General features: G+C 46.1%; 2 protein-coding genes across 2 annotated transcripts in view; one reads left to right on the top strand and one right to left on the bottom strand.

Moving 5' to 3' along the window:
- Window positions 1–4048: 4048 nt before the first annotated feature.
- ost4 (oligosaccharyltransferase complex subunit 4 (non-catalytic)) lies at window positions 4049–6019 on the top strand. Its single transcript, XM_045721258.2, has 3 exons — window positions 4049–4171; window positions 5054–5186; window positions 5882–6019. The coding sequence occupies exon 2, from the start codon at window positions 5054–5056 to the stop codon at window positions 5165–5167; it is 114 nt and encodes a 37-aa protein (XP_045577214.1). The 5' UTR covers window positions 4049–4171; the 3' UTR covers window positions 5168–5186; window positions 5882–6019.
- A 2471-nt stretch (window positions 6020–8490) lies between these two features.
- Window positions 8491–16145, bottom strand: part of agbl5 (AGBL carboxypeptidase 5) — a 73751-nt gene continuing 66096 nt past the window's right edge. The window contains exons 17-19 of the mRNA XM_082976186.1: window positions 11826–11989; window positions 11624–11739; window positions 8491–8956 (exon numbers count right to left, since the gene is read on the bottom strand). Of these exons, the coding sequence (XP_082832312.1) occupies window positions 8885–8956; window positions 11624–11739; window positions 11826–11989 (352 nt within the window). The 3' untranslated portion in view covers window positions 8491–8884. The remainder of the gene's footprint in view (window positions 8957–11623; window positions 11740–11825; window positions 11990–16145) is intronic.

Raw genomic sequence — 16145 nt, forward strand, 5'->3', positions numbered from 1 at the left:
ATCAAAACATCACGTCAGGGTAAGCCTTCACAAAACACAGACCTTATATGAATCACTCAGTTATCAAAACATCACGTCAGGGTAAGCCTTTACAAAACACAGACCTTATATGAATCACTCAGTTATCAAAACATCACGTCAGGGTAAGCCTTCACAAAACACAGACCTTATATGAATCACTCAGTTATCAAAACATCACGTCAGGGTAAGCCTTCACAAAACACAGACCTTATATGAATCACTCAGTTATCAAAACATCACGTCAGGGTAAGCCTTCACAAAACACAGACCTTATATGAATCACTCAGTTATCAAAACATCACGTCAGGGTAAGCCTTCACAACACACAGACCTTATATGAATCACTCAGTTATCAAAACATCACGTCAGGGTAAGCCTTCACAAAACACAGACCTTATATGAATCACTCAGTTATCAAAACATCACGTCAGGGTAAGCCTTTACAAAACACAGAACTTATATGAATCACTCAGTTATCAAAACATCACGTCAGGGTAAGCCTTCACAAAACACAGACCTTATATGAATCACTCAGTTATCAAAACATCACGTCAGGGTAAGCCTTCACAAAACACAGACCTTATATGAATCACTCAGTTATCAAAACATCACGTCAGGGTAAGCCTTCACAAAACACAGACCTTATATGAATCACTCAGTTATCAAAACATCACGTCAGGGTAAGCCTTCACAAAACACAGACCTTATATGAATCACTCAGTTATCAAAACATCACGTCAGGGTAAGCCTTTACAAAACACAGACCTTATATGAATCACTCAGTTATCAAAACATCACGTCAGGGTAAGCCTTCACAAAACACAGACCTTATATGAATCACTCAGTTATCAAAACATCACGTCAGGGTAAGCCTTCACAAAACACAGACCTTATATGAATCACTCAGTTATCAAAACATCACGTCAGGGTAAGCCTTCACAAAACACAGACCTTATATGAATCACTCAGTTATCAAAACATCACGTCAGGGTAAGCCTTCACAAAACACAGACCTTATATGAATCACTCAGTTATCAAAACATCACGTCAGGGTAAGCCTTTACAAAACACAGACCTTATATGAATCACTCAGTTATCAAAACATCACGTCAGGGTAAGCCTTCACAAAACACAGACATTATATGAATCACTCAGTTATCAAAACATCACGTCAGGGTAAGCCTTCACAAAACACAGACCTTATATGAATCACTCAGTTATCAAAACATCACGTCAGGGTAAGCCTTCACAAAACACAGACCTTATATGAATCACTCAGTTATCAAAACATCACGTCAGGGTAAGCCTTCACAAAACACAGACCTTATATGAATCACTCAGTTATCAAAACATCACGTCAGGGTAAGCCTTCACAAAACACAGACCTTATATGAATCACTCAGTTATCAAAACATCACGTCAGGGTAAGCCTTTACAAAACACAGACCTTATATGAATCACTCAGTTATCAAAACATCACGTCAGGGTAAGCCTTCACAAAACACAGACCTTATATGAATCACTCAGTTATCAAAACATCACGTCAGGGTAAGCCTTTACAAAACACAGACCTTATATGAATCACTCAGTTATCAAAACATCACGTCAGGGTAAGCCTTCACAAGACACAGACCTTATATGAATCACTCAGTTATCAAAACATCACGTCAGGGTAAGCCTTCACAAAACACAGACCTTATATGAATCACTCAGTTATCAAAACATCACGTCAGGGTAAGCCTTCACAAAACACAGACCTTATATGAATCACTCAGTTATCAAAACATCACGTCAGGGTAAGCCTTCACAAAACACAGACCTTATATGAATCACTCAGTTATCAAAACATCACGTCAGGGTAAGCCTTCACAAAACACAGACCTTATATGAATCACTCAGTTATCAAAACATCACGTCAGGGTAAGCCTTCACAAAACACAGACCTTATATGAATCACTCAGTTATCAAAACATCACGTCAGGGTAAGCCTTCACAAAACACAGACCTTATATGAATCACTCAGTTATCAAAACATCACGTCAGGGTAAGCCTTTACAAAACACAGACCTTATATGAATCACTCAGTTATCAAAACATCACGTCAGGGTAAGCCTTCACAAAACACAGACATTATATGAATCACTCAGTTATCAAAACATCACGTCAGGGTAAGCCTTCACAAAACACAGACCTTATATGAATCACTCAGTTATCAAAACATCACGTCAGGGTAAGCCTTCACAAAACACAGACCTTATATGAATCACTCAGTTATCAAAACATCACGTCAGGGTAAGCCTTCACAAAACACAGACCTTATATGAATCACTCAGTTATCAAAACATCACGTCAGGGTAAGCCTTCACAAAACACAGACCTTATATGAATCACTCAGTTATCAAAACATCACGTCAGGGTAAGCCTTTACAAAACACAGACCTTATATGAATCACTCAGTTATCAAAACATCACGTCAGGGTAAGCCTTCACAAAACACAGACCTTATATGAATCACTCAGTTATCAAAACATCACGTCAGGGTAAGCCTTTACAAAACACAGACCTTATATGAATCACTCAGTTATCAAAACATCACGTCAGGGTAAGCCTTCACAAGACACAGACCTTATATGAATCACTCAGTTATCAAAACATCACGTCAGGGTAAGCCTTCACAAAACACAGACCTTATATGAATCACTCAGTTATCAAAACATCACGTCAGGGTAAGCCTTCACAAAACACAGACCTTATATGAATCACTCAGTTATCAAAACATCACGTCAGGGTAAGCCTTCACAAAACACAGACCTTATATGAATCACTCAGTTATCAAAACATCACGTCAGGGTAAGCCTTCACAAAACACAGACCTTATATGAATCACTCAGTTATCAAAACATCACGTCAGGGTAAGCCTTCACAAGACACAGACCTTATATGAAGTAGTTCTAAAATCCCCTACAGAAAATGAATGGAACCATTACCTTCTTCTTCTATGGTATATTTGGCGATTGAGCAATGTATTGTGCATCCCGCCACCTACCGTGCGTTTAAGGCCCTGTGAGTGTGCAGAGAGAGTGTAAATATTGAGAAATAAAAAGGTCAATAAAGATACGAGGTTAACTCGGCCCATGTAGCTATTTTATTAGTTTTTATGTCAGAAATAACAGCGGAAACATTTCGTGAAAACAGAGTAAAAATAAACAACAAAATAATCACAAAAATATCAAAGTTGGGTCGGAGCAAAACGGTGCGGCGCCATCTTGATGTGTGTTCTAATGTGTGGTGCTGACCCAAGAGCCAATCAGACTCTGTTTATGGCCACACCTGCCTATCCGGACAGCCTATAGTCAGAACCTTAACCATCAGCAATAAGACCTAGTGGTTGAGGGCCTTCACAGCCCACCACTCAGACGAGCTAGCCGTTTTTACAACACCACTGGCCCGGACCCACCATTACCTCTGGCGAGGAAGACCAATAACTTGTATCAAAATCTAAATCATTGATTCACATTCAAATATCATATTCTAATTCTAGATTAATATTTGCTAATGAAATATTCATAATAATATTCATATAAATCAGGCGTGTAGCCTATTCATTCAGTCGATTCTGTTGCCAAAACCTTTCTTGTCGGAAGCAACAGAATCGGCGGAATGAATACACCCCAGGTGACAATATGTACAGACGGAGCCGATCTATGTACAGACAGAGCCGATCTATGTACAGACGGAGCCGATCTATGTACAGACGGAGCCGATCTATGTACAGACGGAGCCGATCTATGTACAGACGGAGCCGATCTATGTACAGACGGAGCCGATCTATGTACAGACGGAGCCGATCTATGTACAGACGGAGCCGATCTATGTACAGACGGAGCCGATCTATGTACAGACGGAGCCGATCTATGTACAGACGGAGCCGATCTATGTACAGACAGAGCCGATCTATGTACAGACAGAGCCGATCTATGAGTTATATTTCTATGGCGCCGCCCTCTCGTTGCGGTGACGTGTCCCTCTCATTACGGTGACGTGGCCCTCTAACCGGAAGCGAGAGGACTGGAGACCTGCGACAGCATCACACATCGGAAAGGCAAACTGAGTCTGCAACCAACTAAATTACACATCAGCGAGAAATAACGTAAGGAATGCATTGGGTATTTTTGCTGAAATGTAGTCGAATGATTTATTATTATTATTTATTTATTTTTTAATCAAAGGCTGTATTTCCTTCCTCGCCGATTTATCGTCGCGTTGTACTGTGCGACGTTGGCCACTGATGGAAATAACATAATAATGGCTATCCTCATTTTATAGGCATAACTAACTAACGTCAGAATAGTCTTTATCATGTTATCAACTATTCATAATGTGACATTATTAATGACCAGTCGACCAACCATCCATGTTTTGCTAGCTAGTTAGCTACCTAGCTAATAGTCTAATGAATGGCGAGTAGTTAGTAACTAGTGTCGTATTATAACCACCTGGGCATAGGGAACAATGAAATCTCCGACTTCAGTGTGTTAATAAAAACCACGGGGAACTTGTTACTCCGACTGGGGGGGGGAAAGATTATAACGCTGATCTAAATCGAGATTTCGGGCCTTTTTTTTTCTAGAGCTCCGAGTTCAGTTGTTTTGAACGCGGCACCAATCTATTACACTTCCTGCTGGAGTTTTAAACTTCCTGCTGGAGTTTTAAACTTCCTACATTTTCCTCCTGACACTCAACAGTATTCGTTACATTTTGAATGCTTAGCAGGACAGGAAAATTGTCCAAATCACGCCCTTATCAAGAGAACAAACCCTGGTCATCCCTACATCAGCGTCTCTACAGCTACAACAAAAATACAACTATTACTTCCGGGTCGCGGTATTGGGGGAAATGTTCAAAAATAAAAGTCCTTTGCGTAATAGTATGTTTATTCACGATGTAATGGTAATGATATGTATGTTTCTGCCCCCCCCCCCCTCCAGAATGGTAATGATATGTATGTTTCTGCCCCCCCCCCCCCCTCCAGATGGTGACGGACGTGCAGCTGGCCATCTTCGCCAACATGTTGGGTGTTTCTCTGTTCCTGCTGGTGGTTCTATATCACTACGTGGCCGTCAACAACCCCAAGAAACTGGAGTAGAAAGAACTGGCCTGGAGAGGTGAGGAGAGGAGAGAGGATAGAGGAGAGGACAGGAGGTGAGGAGAGAGGATAGAGGACAGAGGAGAGGAGGATAGAGGACAGAGGAGAGGATAGAGGTGAGGAGAGAGGACAGAGGATAGAGGAGAGGACGGAGGTGAGGACAGAGGTGAGGTAGCCAGAGATCTCTCTCTACCGTATCTTGTTCTCTTCGAGGTGGAGCTCCGTTCTCAAATAGGGCGGCTCAGAGCAGGATATGGCTCGAGCATGTACCTCGACCCAAGTATTCAATATTCCAATGGTACCCCGAATTCGCCCAGTGTCCAGACTGACGAATCAAGAAGCTTGAAATACTGCCGTTTTCGTCCTCGTACTTGCTAGCTTATTAAACAGAGCTGCATGGACTGTCGTTGAAGAACGAAGGAGCTGATTGGCTGACTACCCTGTTGTCCAACGTGACGACGTGGCTGCTGTGAATTTGGATGTTCTTTTTAAAAAAACAAGCGGTATTTCAAGCTTCTTGATTCGTCAGTCTGGACACTGGGCGAATTCAGGGGGTTACCATTGGAATATTGAATACTTGGATTGGTAAGGCTGTGGCTTCATCCCATATAGCACCCTATTCCCTATTTAGTGCACCACTTTTGACCAGGGCCCAAGTAAGCAATAGGGTGCCATGAAGGGACGCACAATCTGACTCATTGCCTCTCCTCACAGGTGGCGGCTGAAGGGGGGACCAGAGAGAGCAGCGGTGAGACGACGCCTCTTCTCACCTTCGTCGTCTGTCTCTCCTTCCCCGTCTGTCTCTCCCAGCCTGTACAGGAGTGTTTTCTAATAAAATGTCTGTCAACAAAAGCCTGTCAGTTTGTGGTGGTGATTGACTGAAAAACCTTGTTGGCATTTCTACTAACATTTTAAGGGAACAAATATTACAGTATTACAATATGTGCACTCTGGATGGAATTCATGGATTGTGGCCAGCCGGGCTTCTAGACCGCAATTCCTACTAGCCTGGATCCAAAATCCGTGCCATAGGATAAAGTAATCCTTCTAACCCCCCCTTAAAAGATTTAGATGCACTATTGTAAAGTGGTTGTTCCACTGGATATCATAAGGTGAATGCACCAATTTGTAAGTCGCTCTGGATAAGAGCGTCTGCTAAATAACGTAAATGTAATATTTGGGAAGACAAAAAATGGAAAGCCAGCCCATCTTAAATTCCATTCCATGATATCCTACAGACTATACACTACAGAGAGAGAGAAAGTCTTGTATCATTACCCATCAGTCTGGTTTAATTAGCGTTTCGCTACACCAGCAGTAACATCTGATAAACATGTGTCTGTGACCAATAAAATGTGATTAGATTTGATCTCAGCATCAGTGTGGTATTGACTATATAGACCCCTATGGGCCCTGCTCCAAAGTAGTGCACTATATAGGGCTCTGCTCCAAAGTAGTGCACTATATAGGGCTCTGCTCCAAAGTAGTGCACTATATAGGGCCCTGCTCCAAAGTAGTGCACTATATAGGGCCCTGCTCCAAAGTAGTGCACTATATAGGGCCCTGCTCCAAAGTAGTGCACTATATAGGGCCCTGCTCCAAAGTAGTGCACTATATAGGGCCCTGCTCCAAAGTAGTGCACTATATAGGGCCCTGCTCCAAAGTAGTGCACTATATACAGTGGGGGAAAAAAGTATTTGATCCCCTGCTGATTTTGTACGTTTGCCCACTTCCAAAGAAATGATCAGTCTATAATGTTAATGGTAGGTTTATTTGAACAGTGAGAGACAGAATAACAACAAAATATCCAGAAAAACGCATGTCAAAAATGTTATAAAATGATTTGCATTTTAATGGGGGAAATAAGTGTTTGACCCCTCTGCAAAACATGACTTAGTACTTGGTGGCAAAACCCTTGTTGGCAATCACAGAGGTCAGACGTTTCTTGTAGTTGGCCACCAGGTTTGCACACATCTCAGGAGGGATTTTGTCCCACTCCTCTTTGCAGATCTTCTCCAAGTCATTAAGGTTTCGAGGCTGACGTTTGGCAACTCGAACCTTCAGCTCCCTCCACAGATTTTCTATGGGATTAAGGTCTGGAGACTGGCTAGGCCACTCCAGGACCTTAATGTGCTTCTTCTTGAGCCACTCCTTTGTTGCCTTGGCCGTGTGTTTTGGGTCATTGTCATGCTGGAATACCCATCCATGACCCATTTTCAATGCCCTGGCTGAGGGAAGGAGGTTCTCACCCAAGATTTGACGGTACATGGCCCCGTCCATCGTCCCTTTGATGCGGTGAAGTTGTCCTGTCCCCTTAGCAGAAAAACACCCCCAAAGCATAATGTTTCCACCTCCATGTTTGACGGTGGGGATGGTGTTCTTGGGGTCATAGGCAGCATTCCTCCTCCTCCAAACACGGCGAGTTGAGTTGATGCCAAAGAGCTCCATTTTGGTCTCATCTGACCACAACACTTTCACCAGTTGTCCTCTGAATCATTCAGATGTTCATTGGCAAACTTCAGACGGGCATGTATATGTATTCTTGAGCAGGGGGACCTTGCGGGCGCTGCAGGATTTCAGTCCTTCACGGCGTAGTGTGTTACCAATTGTTTTCTTGGTGACTATGGTCCCAGCTGCCTTGAGATCATTGACAAGATCCTCCCGTGTAGTTCTGGGCTGATTCCTCACCGTTCTCATCATCATTGCAACCCCACGAGGTGAGATCTTGCATGGAGCCCCAGGCCGAGGGATATTGACAATTATTTTGTGTTTCTTTCATTTGCGAATAATCGCACCAACTGTTGTCACCTTCTCACCAAGCTGCTTGGCGATGGTCTTGTAGCCCATTCCAGCCTTGTGTAGGTCTACAATCTTGTCCCTGACATCCTTGGAGAGCTCTTTGGTCTTGGCCATGGTGGAGAGTTTGGAATCTGATTGATTGGTTGCTTCTGTGGACAGGTGTCTTTTATACAGGTAACAAGCAGCGGTTAGGAGCACTCCCTTTAAGAGTGTGCTCCTAATCTCAGCTTGTTATCTGTATAAAAGACACCTGGGAGCCAGAAATCTTTCTGATTGAGAGGGGGTCAAATACTTATTTCCCTCATTAAAATGCAAATCATTTTATAACATTTTTGACATGCGTTTTTCTGGATATTTTTGTTGTTATTCTGTCTCTCACTGTTCAAATGAACCTACCATTAAAATTATAGACTGATCGTTTCTTTGTCAGCAGGCAAACGTACAAAATCAGCAGGGGATCAAATACTTTTTTCCCCTCACTGTATACAGGAGCCTTTATAGGAATGCTGTGAGAGATCATTAAATACATGATATATTCAGATTTTTATAGTTTACAGGTCATTAAATACATGATATATTCAGAATATTATAGTTTACAGGTCATTAAATACATGATATATTCAGATTATTATACCTTACAGCTCATTAAATACATGATATATTCAGAATATTATAGTTTACAGGTGATACAGAGGAACTTACAGCAGCTAACACACAAGAAGCTTTACATTACACAATATACACTGCAGTATTTCAACACACACACACACACACGTATAAGAATCACACAGTTTAAAAAGATTTAATAAAATAGTTCTGTCTAAAAGGTGTTTTGGTGCTAACAGGTGCCTGGTCTCTCAGAGGGAAAGTGTGTGTGTCAGTCAGTCCCCACTGTCCTGGTTGGGGAAGGTGTAGTTATCATGCCTCTCCACACAGGGGTGCTGTTTCACACACTGCCTCAGCCTCCAAACCGGTCTTCTCCTCACAAACCTACAAAGACAGGACACACATTGCTAGGTGGTGTATGTTTCGGGTGTGTTTAGTTGTGGTGTGAGTCTGTAGTGGTGTGAGTCTGTGTGGTGAGTCTCTGTGGTGAGTCTGTGTGTGGTGGTTACATGGGGCTCTGTGATGAGTCTCTGTGGGGAGTCTGTAGTGAGAGTCTGTGGTGAGTCTGTGTGGTGGTTACATGGGGCTCTGTGATGAGTCTCTGTGGGGAGTCTGTGGTGAGAGTCTGTGGTGAGAGTCTGTGGTGAGTCTGTGTGGTGGTTACTTGGGGCTCTGTGATGAGTCTCTGTGGGGAGTCTGTAGTGAGAGTCTGTGGTGAGAGTCTGTGGTGAGTCTGTGTGGTGGTTACTTGGGGCTCTGTGATGAGTCTCTGTGGAGAGTCTGTGGTGAGTCTGTGTGGTGGTTACTTGGGGCTCTGTGATGAGTCTCTGTGGGGAGTCTGTGGTGAGAGTCTGTGGTGAGTCTGTGTGGTGGTTACATGGGGCTCTGTGATGAGTCTCTGTGGGGAGTCTGTAGTGAGAGTCTGTGGTGAGTCTGTGTGGTGGTTACATGGGGCTCTGTGATGAGTCTCTGTGGGGAGTCTGTGGTGAGAGTCTGTGGTGAGAGTCTGTGGTGAGTCTGTGTGGTGGTTACTTGGGGCTCTGTGATGAGTCTCTGTGGGGAGTCTGTAGTGAGAGTCTGTGGTGAGAGTCTGTGGTGAGTCTGTGTGGTGGTTACTTGGGGCTCTGTGATGAGTCTCTGTGGAGAGTCTGTGGTGAGTCTGTGTGGTGGTTACTTGGGGCTCTGTGATGAGTCTCTGTGGGGAGTCTGTGGTGAGAGTCTGTGGTGAGTCTGTGTGGGGAGTCTGTAGTGAGAGTCTGTGGTGAGAGTCTGTGGTGAGTCTGTGTGGTGGTTACTTGGGGCTCTGTGATGAGTCTCTGTGGGGAGTCTGTGGTGAGAGTCTGTGGTGAGTCTGTGTGGGGAGTCTGTAGTGAGAGTCTGTGGTGAGAGTCTGTGGTGAGTCTGTGTGGTGGTTACTTGGGGCTCTGTGGGGAGTCTGTAGTGAGAGTCTGTGGTGAGAGTCTGTGGTGAGTCTGTGTGGTGGTTACTTGGGGCTCTGTGATGAGTCTCTGTGGGGAGTCTGTGGTGAGAGTCTGTGGTGAGTCTGTGTGGTGGTTACATGGGGCTCTGTGATGAGTCTCTGTGGGGAGTCTGTGGTGAGAGTCTGTGGTGAGTCTGTGTGGTGGTTACTTGGGGCTCTGTGATGAGTCTCTGTGGGGAGTCTGTAGTGAGAGTCTGTGGTGAGTCTGTGTGGTGGTTACTTGGGGCTCTGTGATGAGTCTCTGTGGGGAGTCTGTAGTGAGAGTCTGTGGTGAGAGTCTGTGGTGAGTCTGTGTGGTGGTTACATGGGGCTCTGTGATGAGTCTCTGTGGGGAGTCTGTAGTGAGAGTCTGTGGTGAGAGTCTGTGGTGAGTCTGTGTGGTGGTTACTTGGGGCTCTGTGATGAGTCTCTGTGGGGAGTCTGTAGTGAGAGTCTGTGGTGAGAGTCTGTGGTGAGTCTGTGTGGTGGTTACATGGGGCTCTGTGATGAGTCTCTGTGGGGAGTCTGTAGTGAGAGTCTGTGGTGAGAGTCTGTGGTGAGTCTGTGTGGTGGTTACTTGGGGCTCTGTGATGAGTCTCTGTGGGGAGTCTGTAGTGAGAGTCTGTGGTGAGAGTCTGTGGGGAGTCTGTGGTGAGTCTGTGTGGTGGTTACTTGGGGCTCTGTGATGAGGCTCTGTGGGGAGTCTGTGGTGAGAGTCTGTGGTGAGTCTGTGTGGTGGTTACTTGGGGCTCTGTGATGAGTCTCTGTGGGGAGTCTGTAGTGAGAGTCTGTGGTGAGTCTGTGTGGTGATTACTTGGGGCTCTGTGGTGAGTCTGTGTGGTGGTTACTTGGGGCTCTGTGGGGAGTCTGTGTGGTGGTTACTTGGGGCTCTGTGGGGAGTCTGTGTGGTGGTTACTTGGGGCTCTGTGGTGAGTCTCTGTGGTGAGAGTCTGTGTGGTGGTTACTTGGGGCTCTGTGGGGAGTCTGTGTGGTGGTTACTTGGGGCTCTGTGATGAGTCTCTGTGGTGAGTCTGTGGGGAGTCTGTGTGGTGGTTACTTGGGGCTCTGTGATGAGTCTCTGTGGTGAGTCTGTGGGGAGTCTGTGTGGTGGTTACTTGGGGCTCTGTGGGGAGTCTGTGTGGTGGTTACTTGGGGCTCTGTGGGGAGTCTGTGTGGTGGTTACTTGGGGCTCTGTGGTGAGTCTGTGTGGTGGTTACATGGGGCTCTGTGGGGAGTCTGTGGGGAGTCTGTGTGGTGGTTACTTGGGGCTCTGTGGTGAGTCTGTGTGGTGGTTACATGGGGCTCTGTGGGGAGTCTGTGGGGAGTCTCTGTGGTGGTTACTTGGGGCTCTGTGGTGAGTCTCTGTGGTGGTTACTTGGGGCTCTGTGGTGAGTCTCTGTGGTGGTTACTTGGGGCTCTGTGGTGAGTCTCTGTGGTGGTTACTTGGGGCTCTGTGGTGAGTCTCTGTGGTGGTTACTTGGGGCTCTGTGGTGAGTCTCTGTGGGGAGTCTGTGTGGTAGTTACTTGGGGCTCTGTGGGGAGTCTGTGTGGTGGTTACTTGGGGCTCTGTGGGGAGTCTGTGTGGTGGTTACTTGGGGCTCTGTGGTGTCTTCAGTACTGGAATGTGTATAGAGGGATCTCCTGTCCGTGTTCTTCAGCAGCGCTCTGGAAACAACACGCAACGAAGGAACCTCCTTCTCCGACACACCTACACAAACACACGATATATAATCATGTATCTACAGAGAGACAGAGTGTGTGCGTGCGTGTGCGTGCGTGCGTGTGTGTGTGTACCTAGGGTTAGGGGGTATCCAGGTTTCAAGAGTCTCCAGACCCTCATGGTAGTTGACTCCTCCCAGCTGCCAGAGGAGGCGGGGTTAAGGCCAGCAGTGGGCGTGTCTGTGGTTGACTCCGCCCTCCTGATGGGGATACGGCTAGCTCGAGGCTGCAGCTCACACCTGGACAGGTAGACAGGTAACAGACAGACAGGTAGATTGATAGAGGTTAGACAGGTAACAGACAGACGGAGGTTAGACAGGTAAGAGACAGACGGAGGTTAGACAGATAGACACAGACAGGTCGAGGTTAAACAGGTAAGAGACAGACAGGTACAGTTGAAGTCGGAAGTTTACATACACCTTAGACAAATACATTGAAACTCAGTTTTTCACAATTCCTGACATTTAATCCTAGTAAAAATTCCCTGTCTTAGGTCAGTTAGGATCACCACTTTACTTTAAGAATGTGAAATGTCAGAATAATAGTAGAGAGAATGATTTATTTCAGCTTTTATTTATTTCATCACATTCGCAGTGGGTCAGAAGTTTACATACACTCAATTAGTATTTGGTAGCATTGCCTTTAAATTGTTTAACTTGGGTCAAACGTTTCGGGTAGCCTTCCACAAGCTTCCCACAATAAGTTGGGTGAATCTTGGCCCATTCCTCCTGACAGAGCTGGTGTAACTGAGTCAGGTTTGTAGGCCTCCTTGCTCGCACACGCTTTTTCAGTTCTGCCCACAAATGTTCTATAGGATTGAGGTCAGGGCTTTATGATGGCCACTCCAATACCTTGACTTTGTTGTCCTTAAGCCATTTTGCCACAATTCTGGAAGTATGCTTGGGGTCATTGTCCATTTGGAAGACCCATTTGCGACCAAGCTTTAACTTCCTGACTTATGTCTTGAGATGTTGCTTCAATATATCCACATAATTTTCCTCCCTCATGATGCCATCTATTTTGTGAAGTGCACCAGTCCCTCCTGCAGCAAAGCACCCCCACAACATGATGCTGCCAAAGTGGGTGGGGTTATAATCTGCCTGTTTGGCTCTGTCCGGGGGTATCTCAGGACGGAGCACACAGTGTCTCTCGACCAACCCGTCTCAGTATCTATGCTGCAGTAGTCTATGTGCCAGGGGGTCTAGGGCCAGTCTGTTATATCTGGTGTCCTGTGCTCCTTCTAATACTCCCTCTCTCCCTCCCCTCCCAGAGGATCTGAGCCGTAGGACCATGCCTCAGGACTACCTGGCCTGATGACTCCTTGCTGTCCCCAGTCCACCTGGTCGTGCTGCTACTCCAGTTTCAACTGTTCTGCCTGCGGCTATGGAACCCTGACCTGTTCACCGGACGTGCTACCTGTCCCAGACCTGCTGGAACCCTGACCTGTTCACCGGACGTGCTACCTGTCCCAGACCTGCTGGAACCCTGACCTGTTCACCGGACGTGCTACCTGTCCCAGACCTGCTGTCAACTCTCTCGCTCTCTACTGCACTTGCACTAGGTTTCTTCCTAGTTTCTGGCCTTTCTAGGGAGTTTTCCCTAGCCACCGTGCTTCTACACCTGCATTGCTTGCTGTTTGGGGGGTTTTAGGCTGGGTTTCTGTACAACACTTTGAAGGGCTTTATAAATACATTTGATTGATTGAGGTAAATGGATAGAGGTAAATGGACAGACAGACAGACAGACAGACAGACAGGTAGAGATTAGACAGGAAAGAGAGAGACAGACAGGTAAATGGATAGAGGTTAAACAGTTAAGAGACAGACAGACAGACAGACAGACAGACAGACAGACAGACAGACAGACAGACAGACAGACAGACAGACAGACAGACAGACAGACAGACAGACAGACAGACAGACAGACAGACAGACAGACAGACAGACAGACACATAGATAGAGGTTAGACAGGTAAGAGACAGCTAGATAGACAAGTAGATGGATAGAGGTTAGACGGGTAAGAGACAGACAGACAGGTAGATAGTGGTTAGACAGACAGATAGATACATAGAGGTTAGACAGGTAAGAAACAGATTAGACAGGTAAGAGAAAGACAGACAGGTAGGTAGATGTTAGACAGGAGAGACAGACATACAGACAGGTAAATAGAGGTTAGACAGGTAGGAGAAACACAGACAGATAGATAAGAAACATACAGGTAGAAAGATAGAGATTAGACAGGTAAGAGAGACAGATAGACAGGTAGATAGAGGTTAGACAGGTAAGAGAGACAGATAGAGATTAGACAGGTAAGAGAGACAGATAGACAGGTAGATAGAGGGTATACAGGTAAGAGAGACAGATAGACAGGCAGGTAGATAAAGGTTAGGTAGGTAAGAGACAGATAGACAGGTAGATAGGCAGAGGTTAGACAGGTAAGAGAGACAGAGAGACATAGGTAGATAGAAGTCAGACAGGTACAAGAGACACAGACAGGTAGATAGAGGTTAGGTAGGTAAGAGAGACCGGTTAGTTGAGGTAACTGAGGTAATATGTAAATGTTCAGTGGGTAGAGTCATTAAAGTGACTATGCATAGATGACAACAGAGAGTAGCAGCAGCATAAAAGAGGGGGGAGGGCAATGCAAATAGTCTGGGAAGCCATTTGATTACCTGTTCAGGAGTCTTATGGCTTGGGGGTAGAAGCTGTTTAGAAGCCTTTTGGTCCTAGACTTGGCGCTCCAGTACCGCTTGCCGTGCGGTAGCAGAGAGAACAGTTTATGACTAGGGCGGCTGGAGCCTTTGACAATTTTTAGGGCCTTCCTCTGACACCGCCTGGTATAGAGGTCCTGGATGGCAGGAAGCTTGGCCCGGTGATGTACTGGGCCGTACACACTACCCTCTGTAGTGCCTTGCGGTCGGAGGCAGAGCAGTTGCCATACCAGGCAGTGATGCAACCAGTCAGGATGCTCTCAATGGTGCAGCTGTAGAACCTTTTGAGGATCTGAGGACCCCATGCCAAATCTTTTCAGTCTCCTGAGGGGGAATAGGTTTTGTCGTGCCCTCTTCATGACTGTCTTGGTATGCTTGGACCATGTTTGTTGGTGATGTGGACACCAAGGAACTTGAAGCTCTCAACCTGCTCCACTGCAGCCCCGTCGATGAGAATGGGGGCTTTGCTCGGTCCTCTTTTTCCTGTAGTCCACAATCATCTCCTTTGTCTTGATCACATTGAGGGAGAGGTTGTTGTCCTGGCACCATACGGCCAGGTCTCTGACCTCCTCCCTATAGGCTGTCTCGTCATTGTCGGTGATCAGGCCTCTACCACTGTTGTGTCGTCAGCAAACTTAATGATGGTGTTGGAGTCGTGAGTGGCCATGCAGTCATGAGTGAACAGGGAGTACAGGAGGGGGCTGAGCACGCACCCCTGAGGGACCCCCGTGTTGAGGATCAGAGTGGTGGATGTGATGTTACCTACCCTCACCACCTGGGGGCGGCCAGTCAGGAAGTCCAGGATCCAGTTGCAGAGGGAGGTGTTTAGTCCCAGGGTCCTTAGCTTAATGATGAGCTTTGTGGGCACTATGGTGTTGAACGCTGAGCTGTAGTCAATGAACAGCATTCTCACATAAGTGTTCCTTTTGTAATGGTGTGAAAGGGCAGTGTGTAGTGCAATAGAGATTACATCATCTGTGGATCTGTTTGGGTGGTATGTAAATTGGAGTGGGTCTAGGGTTTCTGGGATAATGGTATTGATGTGAGCCATGACCAGCCTTTCAAAGCACTTCATGGCTACAGGCGTGAGTGCTACGGGTTGGTAGTCATTTAGGTAGGTTACCTTAGTGTTCTTGGGCACAGGGACTATGGTGGTCTGCTTGAAACATGTAGGTATCACAGACTCGGACAGGGAGAGGTTGAAAATGTCAGTGAAGACACCTGCCAGTTGGTCAGCACATGCCCGGAGCACACGGCCTGGTAATCCGTCTGGCCCTGAGGCCTTGTGAATGTTGACCTGTTTAAAGGCCTTACTCACATCGGCTGCCGAGAGCGTGATCACACAGTCGTCCGGAACAGCAGATGCTCTCATGCATGTTCCAGTTTTACTTGCCTCAAAGCGAGCATAGAAGTAATTTGGCTCGTGTCACTGGGCAGCTCTCAGCTGTGCTTCCCTTTGTAGTCTGTAATAGTTTGCAAGCCCTGCCACATCCGACGATTGTCAGAGCCGGTGTAGTAGGATTCAATCTTAGTCCTGTATTGACACTTTGCCTGTTTGATGGTTCGTCAGATGGCATATTCGGGATTTCTTATAAGCTTCCGGGTTAGAGTCCCGCTCCTTGAAAGCGGCAGCTCTACCCTTCAGCTCAGTGCGGAGGTTGCCTGTAATCCATGGCTTCTGGTT

This window comes from Salmo salar, chromosome 06, assembly GCF_965601325.2.
Source record: "Salmo salar chromosome 06, fSalSal1, whole genome shotgun sequence".
Taxonomy (NCBI): Eukaryota; Metazoa; Chordata; class Actinopteri; order Salmoniformes; family Salmonidae; genus Salmo; species Salmo salar.

What these genes read in the sequence shown, in the direction of transcription:
- ost4 (XM_045721258.2), top strand. Translation starts at nt 5,054, where the DNA reads ATGGTGACGGACGTGCAGCTGGCCATCTTCGCCAACATGTTGGGTGTT.